This window comes from Nannobrachium achirus (genome assembly GCF_963921795.1).
Source record: "Nannobrachium achirus genome assembly, chromosome: 12".
NCBI classification, from domain to species: domain Eukaryota; kingdom Metazoa; phylum Chordata; class Actinopteri; order Myctophiformes; family Myctophidae; genus Nannobrachium; species Nannobrachium achirus.
This window is the reverse complement of record NC_137832.1, coordinates 44,063,856-44,082,279: the sequence shown is the minus strand read 5'-3', so window position 1 is coordinate 44,082,279 and position 18,424 is coordinate 44,063,856. Positions and strand designations below refer to the sequence as shown.

Here is an 18,424-nt window from a genome sequence, read left to right as displayed (position 1 = left end):
TCAGTGAACTGTAATAGTACTGTCCTGTATACTTTTTTCCTATGCAAACTTTTAATAAAGTATTCAATCAACCAATTGATTGTTCGTTCGATTGATTCATTCATTCATGCATTGATTGATTGATTGATTGATTGATTGATTGAGGACTTTATTTGAAGTTTGCATAGGAAAAGGTACAGTTTCATGACAGTGCAGTTCACTTCACAATCATGTTAATATGATTGTGAACACATTTGTAGGTCTAGGCTACTTTAGTTTACACAATGAATCAAGCATAAGTATTATTTTGATACTTAGACTTTCACAGTTTCACTCCACTACATTTCAAAGACAAATATTGTCCTTGGGAGTTGAGACAACAAGGCAAACAACCAGGGAAAAGTGGTTTAATATGTTCGTTTTTCATGGCCCAGAACTCATGTGCGATTCCAAATCAGGCTTCGCGCACTCGCGCAGCAGCCGACGTACTTTGACGTTGACGACCAGACGACAAGCAGGAACGTCACCACGTCAGCAAAACGTTGGCAGGAAGTGAACAGAACAGTCAGCTGACAGAAGAAGAACAACATCACATCTCTGGGTCAAAGGTTTGTGTAGTATTTATTGATAACTTCGTTATTTGTATTCACAAAATACTGTAGATTTGAAGAACACTGTTTACTTGTTTAGTCTGTTGTTTATATTATGTTGTATATGTGTCTGTCATCATCGTGACTCATGGCCAATTGGGTGTTTATCATTGGTTGTTCAGCCCCGTTAGCTTTACGTGGCAGCAACCGCTTGTTTTCTTGAATCAGTTGTTTTCAGGTTAAGATTATTACTGTCATTTTAATCTCTTTTAACTTTGTATACGTTCTCCATTTTGACTGTTGATTTCGAACACTCTGCCTAGTTAACGTTAACCAACCTTGAAATTGTTATCAGTTTTGTTACATTTAACATCTATGTCTAATGCAATTGTAACAGACGTGATCGTATAACCATGTTACACAATCAATGTGTTTAATGACAACTTGTGATGGCATGCTGTTGAAATGTGAAACGTGTGAAAATGTGAAATGTGAAAATGAATAAGCTAAGAAAGATCTTGACTTGATCATCAAGTCTTGATGACTAGAGATCATGTGTACGGATTTGCTTGAAATTTGGATACAATCTGAAGGAGTAATATCAAAATTAAAATATGTATTAAATAAGTCGGCCTCCTATGCTCCTAATTAATTAAGGATAATTTGTTGTGATGGCTGCTTTTGAAATGTGAAACACCAATTAGGGCTGCAACTATTGATTATTGTATTAGTTAATATTCTATCGATTAAGTTTTTGATTAATCGAATAATACATTTGAGTGGCAGATGTTAAGCTATATATTCACTGTATGTAAATTAACGATTATCGATTATTTATAATGGTTTAAATTTACCGTATTAGTTTGATTAACTGTTGCACACCTAGCCGTGATTGATCAAAATATAGCTTGAGGAACCGTATATAACAGGGCTTCACTTTTCCATTGAACTCAATGGACGCAGCTGGGCACCATGTTCTTTTCTGTCGCCATTCTTTGACGTTCTCGATTGTAATAAGGGCTACATAATTGTATTATTTGTTTTAGATGGCCTACCCCAAATCCAGCAACCCGTTTGCAGATGACGATGAGGAGGAAGTGTGTGGGTCTAGTGGAAGGGACTTCGATGAGGACTTCGATGAGGATAGAGGCTTGAGTGATGCTGAGAGGAGGCAGAAGTACCTCCAGCAGGAAGTGATGCGTACAGCCAAGTCTGCTGTCGACAGCAGCTACCGATCCCTTGGAATGATCTATGAATCTGAGAAGATGGGTGTGGATACTGCAGAGGTAGGCAATGTCAAACTATGTCAGCGTTGTCCTGTTGAACACAATGTCATGCATTGCCTGTTGGACAAAGCTATTAAAAGGCCCTCAATCTATATAAAAATCGCACCCAATGTGAAGTGAGCGGTGGTCGTGGTTGCATAACGTCTTCAGACTAGGATTTGAGTCTAGGATGTACAGGCTATGCTACACACACGTTTTGCTATGGCAAAACGCTGAGGAAAAAGGCTACAGAGTACAGACACACACCCAGCCACTCTATGGAGCGGTTTACCACCGCTCAAAAATAACCTGCACAGTGCACAGTGTCGGACAGCGTAAAAAATTTAACCGGGGCGAATTTGAGTGTCCGACTTTGACGTCGGCAGTGGAGCACCCTTTATTAATTAAAACGGGAGCGTTCCCAGCGTTGACGCGACGCTCGCCGCGCCCGGTGGAGCTGGGGGGTAACGCACCACTTCAAGGTTTTTAGGCACTTTTTACTTTATGTAGATGTTGTTGCGATCATGTTATCAACACACTCCGATCATCTACTGGTGTACTTCCTTCCACATTGTATTGACTTGCCCTCGCTCTCTGCCTGTGTGTGTAGGAGTTGATGCGTCAGGGGGAGGTTCTGAAGAGGACCGATAAGATGGTGGACAACTGGGCGTCAGTAAAGACAGCTTTAAACTTTCCACAGTGACAACTGATGAAGTGTTTAAAAAATTGAGCGCCCTACCTCAACACAAGGCCACTGGCCTTGATAAAATCCCAGCTAGATTTCTCAGAGATTCAGCCGCCACCATTGCTCCAATCATTACCCACATAATTAACCTTTCCATCGAACAGGGTCATGTCCCCCAGGACTTCAAACTAGCAAAAGTAACCCCCCTGCATAAAAAAGGTAGCAAACTAGACCCTGGAAACTACCGCCCCGTTTCCATTCTTAGCTCCATATCCAAAGTCATGGAGAAAATAGTCTACGAACAGATTGCAAGATATCTCGATGAGAATAATCTGATTTACGAGTTCCAATCTGGATTCAGAAAATCCCATTCCACTGACACATGCCTTCTCTATTTGACTGACCAAATCAAACGCGAAGCGGATCAGGGCAAGTATAGTGGCATGGTCATGATGGACCTCCAGAAGGCATTTGACACCGTGGATCATGCTATTCTGATTGAGAAACTAAAAGCCATCGGTCTTGACAGCGCAGCAGTGAGCTGGATGCAATCTTACCTGGTGGGGAGGGAACAGGTGGTGGAGATTAACGGTACCCTGTCCCCCCCCCTCCCAGTAAGCTGTGGAGTTCCCCAAGGTAGCATACTGGGACCTCTGTTGTTCCTAATATACGTGAACGACATGGCATCTGCTTGCGACTGCAACCTGTTCCTGTTCGCGGATGACTCGGCTCTCCTAGTCTCGGGCAAGGACCACTTGCAGGTTGAAAAGACACTTAACTCTGAACTGAGTAAGATCTGCACATGGCTTAACGACAACAAATTATCAATTCACCTGGGCAAAACTGAGTCCATCCTCTTTGGATCAAATCATAACCTCAAAAAGGTAGAGAACTTCACAATCAAAGTGGGTGACAAGGTCATAACACGAAAAAACGAAATCTCCTACTTAGGATGTATTCTTGAAGCTAATCTTTCCAGCGAAAAGATGACTTCAAAAGTAATACAAAAAATCAACCAACGAACTCGTTTCCTACAGAGGATCGCCCCAATGGTCAACTTCAACACACTGAAGACCATAGCTGGTGCAATAATCCAGCCCCTCTTTGACTATGGAGTCCACGTATGGTATCGTGACGCCCCACAAGCCCTAAAAACTAAACTCCAAACAGCCCAAAATAAACTAATTAGGGTCCTGCTTAACCTTCCCAATCAGACTCACCTCACCGCTACTCACCAGTTAAGAGTGGGGTGGCTCAGAGTAGATGACAGAGTACAGCAACTTGCAATGGGCCTGGTGTACAAGATACACTACACCACTATGATACCCAAGTACCTGTCAAAATACTTTAAAAACGTTAAGGATGTCCATAATTACAACACCAGAGGCAGTGCCACAGATCACGTTCAACCCAGAGTCAACTCAAAGAAAGGGTCGAACTCGTTCTTCTGCTACACCACAAAAATGTGGAATGCCTTACCGAAGGCCATAAAGGAGTGTGGATCACTAGCATCCTTTAAAATTGCCCTAAAAAACCACTTACAGGCAGCAGCCGTTCACAACTGGTAAAAACCTAGCCCAACCCTACCCTCCCTGCCCCTTCCTTGTATATACTGTACATACTGATTGTTTAGACTTACTGTTACCTGCCCCTTCCTTGTATATATTGTATATACTGTACTTACTGATTGTATAGACCTACTGTTTTCTTTTTTTCTTTACATATCTACTGCATAGTACTGTGTTCTATTTGTCTGTCATTCAATGTTATATGAGATACTTTAATGGTTTCCTGTTGAAATAAGCTTAGTCTTTTCATGGATCTCCTTTTAGTAGACCTTGTACCAGTGAACTGTACCGTCATGAATCTGTACATTTTCCTATGCAAACTTCTAATAAAGCCTTCAATCAATCAAATGGAACAGGACCTGAAGACCAGCCAGAAGCACATCAATGGTATCAAGAGTGTGTGGGGAGGCCTTGTCAACTACTTCAAGAGCAAGCCAGAGCCCGCCAAGCCCCAACCTGAGCAGCCAACCAACACCTACCAGGCCAGCGACAAGTAATAACACATTATTTATTTAACTGGTACCGGTATTTAATTTATGCCCACTTCTGGAATATTTTGTAAGTGTGTCGTCACAGCAAGGAAAATCCGTTCAGGCATTCAGGAGAAAGGAGCCCTTATGTTTTCTTCAAATGTAAACAAACATGGCTGCCATGTTTGAAAGATGGGGTTGGTATGGGGGTTAAACATGCAATTTCGCGATCGCGATCATGCCTAGTACACTGTTGGAGGTCCAAAAATATTTTTTTTTCAAAATCTTTTTTTTCAAAAAAAAAATCTTTTTTTATTTTTATTCTTTTTTTTAAAAAGACGTTCAGAAGACGTCTGGCAGGGAGGTCCATAGTGAAAAAGACGCTTTAAAGACGTTTTTATCATAGAAACTTCTTTTTTGGCAGGGTATAATTTACCTGACTTTCGCCAGATGGTGGCAGCATTGCGTTGCATTGCTTTACCATCTGGGCTCGGTCCGCCAGCGTTGATAACACTCGTAAAGTCCCGGGCCGGACCAATCAGCGGCAGCTATGGGCGGGCTCTGAGCGGCTCTGAGCCAATAGAGTGACGTTGCCTGAGTGCATGACGTTGCCTGTCTGCAACGTCATGCAGACAGGCCAATATGAGTGGTTGGAGTTGGCACTCCCAGACTGTGATAGAAACGGCCACATCCAATCACCTGCTACAGAAATTCAAAAAATGGCCCGCCCCTTAGATAGAGTCTGGCCGAGAGATCCCAGATGTAAGGCAGAGCGTTACGCACTGCTGCAACTATCTGGCGAAAGTCAGGTTAGGGTATAATATCATGATAGTATAATAATAACCTTATTTGTATAGCACCTTTAATGCATAAAATGTAACCAAAGTGCTTCACATTAAGATAACTAGAAGCTGGGCCGCCCTTCGGGCGGCCCAGCGTCTAGTCGGCGACCTGGCCAACTCGGAACAATGTAAATAGGGAATGAATGCCCCACCCTTTAATGCAAACCCCATTATACCTGTTTTCATAGGACCCGTTTTGACCATCTGTCTGCCTGTGTCCATTTATGCCCATATATGGAGATATCTGTATCTGTCTGTCTGTCTGTCGGCGTCCATTTTATGTCCATATATGGAGATCACTGCAGTTATAGTTCTGGGTCCATTTTATGCCCATATATGGAGATATCTGTCTATCTGCGTCCATTTTATGCCCATATATGGAGTATCTGTCTGTGCCTCCAACTGTGTTGCAGACACAGTGCCGGTTCCCCCTTTAATGCAAACCTCATTATACCTGTTGTCATAGGACCCGTTTTGAACATCTGTTTGCCTGTGTCCATTTATGCCCATATATGGAGATATCTGTATCTGTCTGTCTGCGCCCATTTTATGCCCATATATGGAGATCTTTGACCATCTGTTTGCCTCTGTCCATTTATGTCCATATATGGAGATATCTGTATCTGTCTGTCTGCAATCCATTTTATGCCCATATATGGGGGCATTCATTTTATGCCCATATATGGAGAACGCGCGTGCCCGTGGGACGAACGGTTCTCGAGATACGCGGATTACATACATACATACACACTCACAGAGATTTTTTGTTGACTCATGTGGCGTACGTGATGTCAGAGCCTTTTATGAGTGATGTCACAATGAGTCAGCGCTTGCGCCGATTTCCTCCGGAACAGCCTGATTGGTTGTCAACAATCAGCTCCGCATAAGGATATTCCGAACGTTTCGGGCCGGTTTCGGAAAACCGCGCGTCGGGTCGGGTCGAGGCCCGGCACTGCACTCCGCGCCGGGGAACGCGCGTGCCGAATCTGAAGCCGGTGGGACGAACGGTTCTCGAGATACGCGGATTACAGACACACAGACAGACAGACAGACACACACGCAGAGACTTCTCGCATTTATAGATAGATAACTAGTAGGAGGCCATAAAAAAACTAGAAATACTGTTCCTTCGAAACAGTGTGGGCTCGATTCCAACCCAACAAATAGGATACTTTAAGGTACTGTAAGGTACAGTACCTTACAGTATTGTACTGTACCTTACTATACTGTACTGCACCTTACTGTACTGTACTGTACTGTACTGTACTGTACTGTAACTTACTGTACTTTACTGTACTCTACTGTACTGTACTTTACTGTATTCTACTGTAACTTACTGTACTTTACTGTACTCTACTGTACCTTACTGTACTGTACTCTACTGTACCTTACTGTACTGTACTGTACCTTACTGTACTATACTATACTGTACTCTACTGTACCGTACTGTACCTTACTGTACTGTACTCTACTGTACCTTACTATACTGTACTTTACTGTACTCTACTGTACTTTACTGTACTCCACTGTACCTTACTGTACTTTATTCTACTTTACTGTACTTTATTGTACTTTACTGTACTCTACTGTACCTTACTGTACTGTATTGTACTTTACTGTACCTTACTGTACTGTACTCTACTGTACCTTTCTGTACTGTACCTTTCTGTACCTTACTGTACTTTACTGTACTCTACTGAACCTTACTGTACTTTTACTGTACTCTACTGAACCTTACTGTACTGTACATATTCTATGTGTTCTAGATCTACATTTTTGATTCTGTGTTTGGGAACCAGCAACTGTCAAATGGACTCCAACTGTAGTGGAGTATATTGAGTGCATATACTGTAGGCTAACAATCCCAGATCACATCTGTCCTCCACTATGTGTCTATAACCAAGGCGTTCTTCTATGTGGCCACTCCAGACTGAGGAGTGGAGCATGGCTTTTATTGTGTTTGTGGATCTGACTTGGAAATGCATTGGTTTTGATATCTCCCTGACAACCAACAACAACCACTAATATGGCTGACTGTCCCTGCGGGCTCTAGGATATATGGCTATGGGATTTACATCCCATCGCCCGGACTTGATTCTTGATCACAGCTGTGTAATCAGTAGAGTGGAGAGGGACATTTATTTATAGTTTTAACTATAACTATAGTTTTATACATCACACAGCTTAGACATTTGGATCAAATCAGAGAGCAGACCTGTGTGAACGCAATGATATAGATAGCATATCTGAAGTGTGAACACTGCAGCCACAGCGCCTTAACATAAACATGGGTCTATTATCCTTCTCTCCACTCTACTAAACCCATTGGAAATGCATTGGGTGCTTAAAGTTAAACATTTTTATTTTTTTATATTTATACTACAAAACATTTCAAAACCAAAAGTACAAGCACACGTGTCCTCAGTAAGCTGAACACATAAAAATTTGAATGGTGTTGAAAGGTGTAAGCGTTTAAGAGATGAAGCGCGCCAAAGTTTTGAGGAGATACTGACTAGTATAGTATAGTATATAAACTAGAAAAACTGTTCCTTCGAAACAGTGTGGGCTCGCTTCCAACCCAAAACAATAATAGTAAAAGTGTCAAGTTCCCAGGCAATGCTCTCTTTAATTTTACTGACGTAAAATGGTAATGCAAATACAATGTAGACAAGCAGTGTTATTACATGAACTTAAAGGACCAGGTCACCTTTGGGACAACCAGATCTTATTTTATTGTTGTGTGGGGACACGATCAACACAATGTTGAGTTATTCTTTGTGTTCAATCTGTGTTTTTAGATATTTTAGTATTTCAGTATGCTACAACTGGTCATATGATGCATTTTGCATCATATGATGCATGAGATGATGCAATATCATGCTACAAAGCATCATATGACCAGTTGTAGCATGCTGAAATACTAAAATATCTAAAAACACAGATTGAACACAAGAAATTACAGGATTGTGTTGATCGTGTCCCACACAACAATAAAATAAGATCTGGTTGTCCCAGAGGTGACCTGGTCCTTTAACGGTATGGACAATTAAATATAATGTGGACGGGTAACCAACAACAAAAGTTCGAGACCAGTAGAGAGTGTGTGTGTGTGTGTGTGTGTGTGTGTGTGTGTGTGTGTGTGTGTGTGTGTGTGTGTGTGTGTGTGTGTGTGTGTGTGTGTGTGTGTGTGTGTGTGTGTGTGTGTGTGTGTGTGTGTGTGTGTGTGTGTGTGTGTGTGTGTGTGTCCGTCCTAGGGGTCCCTGAACTACACTTTGCAAACCAGCAAACCACATCAAAGTAATAGTACGCAGATGGTCCTAATATTGACAAGCTTTTTAAAAACAGCAGATCTACAAGATCACAACATGTCGCAATGTCACATTATAGATCAGCTTCTTACAATTAGACAAAGTATTAAGTGATTCATCTACCGTATGTTTTGTATTAATAATAAAATCTGCAAAGTAACAACTAAAGCTGCCAAATGCAATTGCAGTGGAGTATAAGTAACAAAAGTGTAAAGTAAAAGTTGGTATACAGTACGGGACATGCTGATCCAAATGCATATGGGATATACTAGGATTCAAATGCAGACAGGCTGAAATTCATGGCTTTTAAAGTGTTTGGGGTGTGGTTTTGCCAGGTGGGTCCACTTCGGTTGATCGTCTGATTTGGAAACGCATTGGTTGTGATATCTCCCTGACAACCACACAGAGTGTCCCTGCGGGTTCTAGGATATATACTGTAAATCCCATCGCCCGGGAACCTTATTCTTTTTAAGTTAAATTTCTAAAACACTACAAAACATGTGTCAAAGACAAATACAAGCAAACGTCTCCACAGTAACACAGTAACAGTTGTTTGTGTGTCAGTGTGTGTGTATGCGTGTGTGTGTGCGTGTGTGCGTGCGTGCGTGCGTGTTAATAATTATTATTATTATTAATAATAAAATCTGCAAAATAAAAAGTAACTGAAGCTGTCAAATGCTGTATTTATAGTAGAGTATAAGTAACAAAAATGGAAATTAGAGTAAAAGTACCTAAAAATTGTACTGTAGGTACAAGTACTTGTTTGTATATACTTGAGTAAATGTACTTGGTTACTTTGCAGCACCACTAGCCTTACATTAAGACGTCTCTGCCGAGACTTTCGCATTGTCACTGCAGGGCCGACTTATGTAAGGCTACATCACCACAGAACAGCCAATGACAGCCAAGCCTTTAATCACAGCTGTGTCAATCAGTAGAGTGGAGAGGGACATTTATTTATAGTTTTAACTATAACTATAGTTTTATACATCACACAGCTTAGACATTTGGATCAAATCAGAAAGCAGACCTGTGTGAACACATTGATATAAATAGCATATCTGAAGTGTGAATATTGCAGCCACAGCGACTTAATATAAACATGGGTCCCTTTCCCCTGTCTCACTCTCTCCCCACTCAGTAAACCCATTGGAAATGCATTGGATGCTTAAAGTTAAACATTTTTATTTTTTTATAATTAAACTACAAAACATTTCAAAACCAAAAGTACAAGCACACGTGTCCTCAGTAAGCTGAACACATAAAAATTTGAATGGTGTTTAAAGGTGTAAGCGTTTAGGAGATGAATCGCGCCAAAGTTTTGAGGAGATACTGACTGACTATAAATAATGAAGATAACATACGTGTGCTCGCCTTCCAGGCGAGCCCACAATAATGAAGATAACATACGTGTGCTCGCCTTCCAGGCGAGCCCACAATTAAGGCAAACTGAAACTTAACTAAACAGTATAGGAGCTAGAAGAGCAAGATGAAGTGGAGCAAAATAATAAATGCGACAAGGGTCACTGTTGTTTGTGTGAAAGGCACATGCTGACGCCGTCTGGACGTGTACACTTTTTTACGGTCTATGGGTTTGCCGCTCTGACATCACTGTGATGTCTTGTGTGGCTGCCCAGCAGCTTCCGTCCTTTCCACTACAAGGACGCAGCATTGAGAGGGATAAACAAACTTTGTTGATGCTGGAGGAAAATGTATGCTGGAGGAATATGGGGAAATGCAAATTGAATGAAAAGTGGCTGGAGGACGAGAGGTATAAAGACTGTTGAAACTAGACAAGAAGGACATTTGATATATGGCGCGAATTATGGGCTTCTTACGACAAAGTATAAACCAGGCTTTAGGCAGAAAGTAGTTAAATTTAGACAAAAGAAAACCATGATTACATCAACATGGCTAAATAAATTGAAGCATGATGAGCTAAAGAAAAGAAACAAATCCGTAGAAGATGTATGTATGCCAGTCTCTCCAAAAGGATGCAGACAGTTTTGCAGAACAGGCAGAGAACAGTGCAGGGACCAAAATGGCAACACTGATAACAAAGTCTAACTCAACGAGGATATGGGCAAAGGACAAGAGAGAGATCTTAGCCATATATGGTGAAATTGCTAAGGCAGCTGAGCTACGACACATGTCATGAAGGAAATCATGTCCATGTAATAATTGTGACAGGCCTCTCCCCCTCTCTCTATTCTTGCTGCTCCCACCCTCTCCCGCTATGCTCTCTTCTCTTCCCCCCTCTCTCTGGCAGAAATGATATACAGCGTATAGATTGTTAATCGTTAAGATTGTTTTAAGTGATACTGAGTGACATTGGGGTGTAAAACTCATTTTGGACCACAGGCTGGTTTGGGTCAAATTGGACATGCAATGGTCCTGTCCAGTATTGCTGTGAGTACTGGGATTGTACTAAAGTGAATTGGGAGAGATGATTTCCTTTTGGATTTAAAAGGTCAAAGTTACAATGAAGGTCAAATTTTTCCCACATAATTGTTGAAGAGACCGGAATAAGAATATTAGTTGGCCAAGTTTGCATGTGCATTATTCCTACTGTATGTGGTAGCTTTTTACTGACACACTGCTTTGCCACTGACAAACACTGCTTTGTCTCTGATTTATGAATGTGGCCTAACTGGCCTTACATTTGTCGATTATTTTGCCGCGGTAATGGTATTGAATTTGTCTTTTTAGAGGTATTAAAAAGCCTTAAAAAGTATTTAATTTGTACTTGGGAAATGTGCAGATACCCGGCACATACCACACTAACAGAATCCATATATGGCCAAGACAGCCCATATCTGTGTGGCTGGTTCTACCGACAGGGATCTCCATGTATGGGCATAAAACGGATTGTATGTATGATGTCAGATGTCATAGACATCATAGGACTTTCACATAACAAATAACTGAGTAAGCATCTTTGGGCTCACAGCATATCTCCATATACAGTACATGGATCTCCATATATTAGTCTAGTAGCCAGAAAGTGAACCCGGACATTTTGAGTACCCTAAAGTTTTATGTTAGAAATGTTGAGTATGGGTCCCACACAGTTAAAAACTGCCGGATGCTAACTTGCATATGTTGGGCAATTTTCATAATTAGCATAATTAGCTTTAATTAGCATAATCACCTATAATAATGAAAAATATGTCAAAAACTAATTGGCCGATTTGAACAATATTGGAGTGGTTTTGGGGGTTATTGAGGATGCTGAATCCATTTCTGTCATTTTCTAAATTCAAAATGGCCGTTTTAAACCGGAAATGGCCATATACCAACTTAAATTGGGATGATTTTGATACTATTTTGTTCATTGATTTTGTTCATTGATTAAAGGCCTGAAGACTATTAGAAGTTTGCATAGGAAAAGTTACAGTTTCATGGCAGTACAGTACAGTTAACTGGTAATCGACACCTCAAAAAAGCTTTTGGTTTGGGCTTGTTTAAATTGAGGTCCTTGTTTTACTCATATAACATTGAATGACAGACAAATACAACACAGTACTATGCAGAAAAAGCTTAATAAATGGTACAATAGAAAGGTCGGGGGGAGGTAAGGTTAGGCTACGTTTTCTGTTACCAGTTTCGAGTAGCAGCCGCCTGTAAGTGGCTTTTCAGAGCGGTAGGGATTTACACTCCTTTAAGGCCTTCGGTAGTAGCCTGACTGGGTGGTAATGTCTGATTTATCAGGCTACTTCGGTAGGGCATTCCACATTTTAGTGGTTTAGTGGGAGAACTTGAGCCGAAACTGAGTTGAACATGATCTGTGGGGCTGCCTCTGGTGTTTTAATTGTGGACATCCTTGACGTTTTGGAAGTATTTTGTACATAGTCGGTACATAGGTATCTTAGTGGTGTAGTGTATCTGTACGTCATCAGGCCCAAGTTCCAGTGGTAGTGTATTCTACAACTTAGGGCCATAGACCCAGAAGTGAACTCACCAGTGTTTTAGTAGGAGATTGGAGGTTTTTGATTGAATATTTTATTAGCAGTTTGCCCAAAAAAGCACAGTAAATGACAGTTCACTACATGGTCGGCTAATATGTTTTAAACCCAAGAAAGCACTATGACTTGTTTCCATTGGGGTCCTTTGTACAATTCATCTGAACATTTAATGAAGGTTCGGGGTCTGAGTGTTCTGGTTGGAACATAAACATTTATAGAATGTTTAATATCGCAGTGCCATGTTATTTAAGTGCTTAAACAAATGGATAAAGATAGCCAGTGCAGTGTGATATCTTGGTATTTGCTCAAATTCCACCTGCCTCATTCTGGATTACCTGTAATGTTCTAGTTGATTTTGATAGTTCTGTTAAAACGAAGTTACAATAGTCAGCTGGTAATAAAAGCGTGGATAAGCAAGAACTTCTGCATCTTTCTGATTTTAAAAAAGGTCCTCACTTTCTTTGACCTCTCTACTTTGACCTGTCTAGCCAGAGATCCAAGCATTGAGTGTAATTTGTCTCCCTCAGATTTGGGGCCAGTAAGGAGAATCTCAGTTTTTCCTTCATTGAGCTAGATTATAATATGCCGCCCTATACTGTATATATCCACCCACCCCAGTCTTTATGAGCTGGCTGGTATTCATTGTTGAATCATATGTTTCTGGGCACTTTTCATCTCCTGTGAACTCAAGTGGGATACAGTAAATGTATCTCTTTCATCATCAAGGAGTCTAGAGGTGGATAGCAGCCAATATCACTAGGTCATCGGTCGACAGTCCCTCATCTGTAGCAGGTTACTAGCTTAACATTGATGGAAAAGCTTTGATTCCCCATCAATGTTCGTGTCTGTCAGTCTCTCATATTACATTTGAATGTTTCTGAAACAAAGTCTTTCTTCTTTTCAATTTGCAGTTGCAACTAGCCATGCCCTGCCTTAGATGCATAGATCAAATCTGTGCCAGAAAATGCAGATGTCATCGTTCAAGGAACCATACCATTTTGCTAGAGATGCTACAATTTTCCTTCTCTAAAACATTTACTTTTTCATCTGTTCAAGGTCTTGTCATTGACTGGTCTGCATTATTTCAATAAACAATGCTTATCTGACGGCATCACCTTTCTTTCAGATTACAGAATGCCTTGTCCAACAGTAAAGGACATGAAGATAAGTACCAAGCCAGCCATCCCAACCTGAGGAACTTGGATACAGGGGGTAAGGGCTTGCACAAGAATTACCGTTATTATATTAAATGTGATTGGACATGGTATACGAGCACTTTGTTCTATGTTGTGTGTTATAGGATTTGGTGCTGCTGCCGGTATAGATGACACTGACCGCTCATCCAGACAGAATGGCTACCCTCAGAACTCATACCTTAAGACTGCTCACCAGACGCTGGACAACAACCTAGGTAAGAATACCTGTCCTTTTTTTTTCCACATGGATGACTTAATCTAACCGATATTGTGTACTAACAAAGGGTACAGTACATATGACAGAAGTTGTGAAATATAAATAAATAAATAATAAATTTAAAGAGTGACTTTGTGTACCCTTAGGCCGGATTTAGACTACATTCAAATCCAGCCCAAATCCGATTTGGTTGTCAAATCCGATCTTTTGGCCCGAGTTTTCACACAGCATTTGCAACGACGTAGACGTAGGCGTCATGATGTTACGTCACTACGTCGACGCTAGTTGATTACGTTCAGGAAATGCGACATAATAGACCATAGTAAACGCACGTTACAATATTGTTTTTCTCTCTTCTTTTCTTTACTTTTGTGTTTCGTGCTTCTCTCTGGTTTTAACTGTATTGTCTCTTCTCTTTTGTTTTACTCATGTGCTCAGTGCGCTGTAATCAAATAGTAAATACTCACGCTCTGTAATGATGTAATTTTCAGTCAGATGTCCTCAGATCCGATATGGATCGGATTTCAAACCACCGATTTTCAAAATCGGATTTCATGTGACATGCATGTGACCTGTCCTATATTTAGACTATTTAAAAAAAATCGGATTCCACTTTTGATGTGACTCAGATCTGATTCAGGCTAGATTTCAGTGGCAGTGTAAAGCCGGCCTTAGATACCGATCTGGTTAGACAGGATTCTGTGTGTAGAACAAAATGTGTGTGGAGAATCCTCAGTGTACATTTATTCACCCTCAAGGTTAACAATTAACAGCCAATGGTAACCAGCCAATTACCAGTTGAAGTGAATTCAAACGTTCTTTATGTGTGGTCATCTAGATGATATGTCCCTGGGCCTGAGCAGACTAAAGGGCCTGGGACTGGGCCTCCAGACTGAGATAGAAAGCCAGGATGCCGATCTAGATTCTCTGCTGAACAAAGTGGATAAGATGGATCTCAAGATCCACAACACCAACCAACAGATCAAAAACCTCAAGTAAAAGCAAAGCAATGACTTGCATACAAAACATGTAGACTCGCTCAACAGAGACAAAGACATGAGAACAGGTCAACCTCCCTTCGTCCGGGTTTCCAAGCTCTTTTTCTGTGAAATAAAAGGCCTGCTTCTTATTTTGTATTAAAACTTGTAATGCTGACAGATATATTTGAGCGGTGCTTTTGTGTGTATGACAATTTGTTCTTCCAAGGGTTTTCCCATTTTATGACTTAAGTTTGACGTAGGTTTTCAAGGGTTTTCCCATGGGGTCATAACTACACTACACCTGACCACTGGGGGGGAGTCATAACTACACACATACACACAAAGCCACGTCATGTCGGTCTATCATCATTATCATCATCATCAGCACCGCTCACTTCACACCGGTGGTATTTTTTATTTACTGTCTAGTTTTTTTCTTAAAATCCTGTGAAGTTTTGCCCTGGTTGTATCTATGTTCATGTTTGTCCAACACTCAACATCATATAGTGTTTGAACTCTGTTACACAGAATACACACATACACACTCAACATGGATATGCTTACTTCCAACCTTATGATGATTGTCATTTGTGTGCTTTTGAAGGGAAGGATCTATTCTGTGCTTGTTGTCAACGCAAGGAATCCTCTATATCCTCTACATATACCTGGCAATTGGTGTGGATGAGCATATCGGCTCAATGACCAAATTTGACCAAACTAAGGTTTTTGAAACCTTACACTTTCCCTTAATTGTTTGCACATGTTTCAAACATGGAAAGGATGGAAAGTGAGAACATGCTGAATGAATGGATATAGAAGATTTTATGCTAAAAGGCTTAGAGGATATAATCTTCTATATCCATTCATTCAGCATAGATACATTCTATCTTATTAGAATGTTGTACAAAGTGTACAAAACACACACACACACACACGCACACACACAATAGCCTTTGAGAATCAAATCTATTGTTTCTGTTGCCTTACTGACCTATACAGTTATAGTATGGACTTACTCTGGTTTGGTTCTGTGCCATAACTGCTAGCCCAGTATCTCTGCACACTAAGATATTCTTCTATGCCTGCTTTTTGTGTAAGACATATTCATTTTCCTGTACTTTTTCATGCTTATTGTCTGTACTGATGGATTAGCTTTCATTGCTGTGTAGCTTGAGTGAGGAGATGTGTATGCATCTTTATGTGAATATAACAAGCTCTGAAAAGGCAGGAATGTTGGCAGGAGGTCATACTTGATCACATATACTTTAAAATGTAAGATTAAATTCGTGAAGCACATTCATGTCTTTCTGGCATTTAAATCCTTTTTCCCCCTTGGAATATATAAATAAATGAAAAACAAGATTTTACTTTTGTTCTGTCTTTGCTTGCATTCATTCGACACCTACCTGATTTGCCAGTCCAAAATATGTTTCAGTGAACAAACATTGCAGTGAATGTACCACCAGGTGGCGCCACAGCTCCAGTAAACAGGTTTACTGGAGCAGGTTTTTACACACACCAAGGTGTATTCTGTTCAAATTTTATATAATTAATTGCAATAAATATCAGAAATAAGTGAATTTCTCACACCACTTAATTGTCATTGGATATCTTATATGACATAACTGTATCTCGTATCAAAAGGGGTCAAAAGCAGACCAGCCTGATTCTCAGACCAGAATATTTTAATGGACGCAACTAGCGATTTAGGGGTTGGAGCTAGGCAAAAAGAAAAAACGAATTATTGATTAGGAGAAAGCACCCAATTCAAACCAGATGACTGAGGTTTTGAGAGTGCTTCATAAATGTTAGTATTTCTGTTCAAATAATGGTTCCCCACAGCGTAAGGTCTGCTGCTGCCTGTGTTACTGCTGCCTCTGTTGTGTTCCAGCTGTGATGCTGTGTCTATTCATTATCATTCCTCTGTGTTAGGACAGCTGCTGCTGCACACGCAACAAGCACTCATTAGGATGACCTGCTAATTACAGTACACATACACACACCTTCCATCCTCACATGCAGTCTCACACACACATAGGCTACGTAACATACATACTGTACATGTGCAGTATACTGTACATGTCCTCGCGTAAACACATGCATATGTCATCACTCACACCCACCCACATTACGTACATGTCATGTATCACATAACACACAGACTAAATGAAAAATACACCATACATTTGAGTGAGATATTACACTTGATATAAGAGGCGGTATTACTAGTATTGGAAATATATCCATATTGTGATGAGATGTTGTGATGGGACTAGTTATTGTCTGGGAATTGTCTGTAGTGTAAAGTGATGTAATTGCCTGAACTTGCCTGACTGTTCTATTATTTGCCTTTACCCATGTAATTATGCTATTACATAGGTATTACTTATTAAATATTGTAAAAAAAAGTAAATGTTTTGTGAAAGCACCAATAGTCAGCTTCACAATATCGATATCCACGTATTTGGTCGAAATGTGATTTTGTCCATCTCACTCGGCCCAAGGTTAGCATAGCCAAGGCCTACTCTACTCTACATCCGCCTCCGCCATCAATGGACGGAAGTCACCCGTGGGCCATGGGCTCACTCTCTTCACACCGTCCGTGGGGCTGTCTCTGTGGGCTTTGAACAGCTGTCTTGTCGAAAGCAAACAGTGGCCGCTCTGCGACAAAGGCCGCCAGTGATGGAATGCCCTTCTTTTCAGCAGACGTAATCCCAGAACTCACTGCTGTCGGAGCCCATCAGGCACTGGGCCAGAGACGGGCCTTCCTGCCCTTTGGAAAGCAGGTTACGTAGCGGCAGAGCCGCCAGGGGGTAAAGCCTATACTTCAGAGTGGCTGACAGCATTCTATTGCCACTGTTGTAGCAAGAGAAAATAAAGAGTTGTGCTGACGGTGGGGAGTTTAGGACTGAGCAGAGAAGAGGAAGGGAGGAGAGTGCGTTTGTTTCTAACTGGGGAGTAGTTGGAAGTCCATTAAAATCAAGTGGTCACATCACTAGGGATTGAACAAATAAAGGTTAAAGGAATAGTTCACCCCCCAAAAATGACTTTTCTATAAATTACACACCCCAATGAAGCCTTGAATACATGGAGATGTTTTTGTGTGTGTCTTTGTTTTGTGTTTGTCACATTCCTAATCCAACAATTTGATCAGTAGGTCAGTATCTCCTACTAACCGATGACCCGAAGGATGTTGCCACCTTATTAGTAGCAGTAAGACGCCCTAAGGTCGCGCACATGGGTGCGTGCACATGGGCGCGTGCACGCATCTGCCAGGGTGACAGCAGACTGCTGGGAGAGCACTGCCGCTTTGGCATGGGATCAATTTTTCCTCTGGGTCTTAAAGGTAGGGTAAGTGA

At 41.0% G+C, this 18,424-nt stretch overlaps 1 protein-coding gene across 4 annotated transcripts; it reads left to right on the top strand.

Moving 5' to 3' along the window:
- The first annotated feature begins 542 nt into the window (after positions 1-542).
- Positions 543-16,391, top strand: snap29 (synaptosome associated protein 29). 4 transcript variants are annotated; one of them, XM_080738373.1, is made up of 7 exons: positions 543-587; positions 1,616-1,855; positions 2,445-2,498; positions 4,435-4,580; positions 13,799-13,884; positions 13,973-14,083; positions 14,924-16,391. In XM_080738373.1, the coding sequence occupies exons 2-7, from the start codon at positions 1,616-1,618 to the stop codon at positions 15,082-15,084; spliced, it is 798 nt and encodes a 265-aa protein (XP_080594499.1). In that variant the 5' UTR covers positions 543-587; the 3' UTR covers positions 15,085-16,391. The 4 variants fall into 4 exon arrangements, with proteins under 4 accessions (XP_080594499.1, XP_080594498.1, XP_080594501.1 ...); XM_080738372.1 differs by having other exon boundaries at positions 2,445-2,507; positions 4,420-4,580; XM_080738375.1 differs by lacking the exon at positions 2,445-2,498 and having other exon boundaries at positions 4,444-4,580.
- Positions 16,392-18,424: the final 2,033 nt, after the last annotated feature.

Bases quoted from the DNA above. Each gene is read 5' to 3' on its own strand.
- snap29 (XM_080738372.1), top strand. From the start codon at position 1,616: ATGGCCTACCCCAAATCCAGCAACCCGTTTGCAGATGACGATGAGGAG. The intron at 2,508-4,419 runs GTAAAGACAGCT...CTTCTAATAAAG, and splicing joins TGGTGGACAACTGGGCGTCA to CCTTCAATCAATCAAATGGA. The intron at 14,084-14,923 runs GTAAGAATACCT...GTGGTCATCTAG, and splicing joins GACGCTGGACAACAACCTAG to ATGATATGTCCCTGGGCCTG.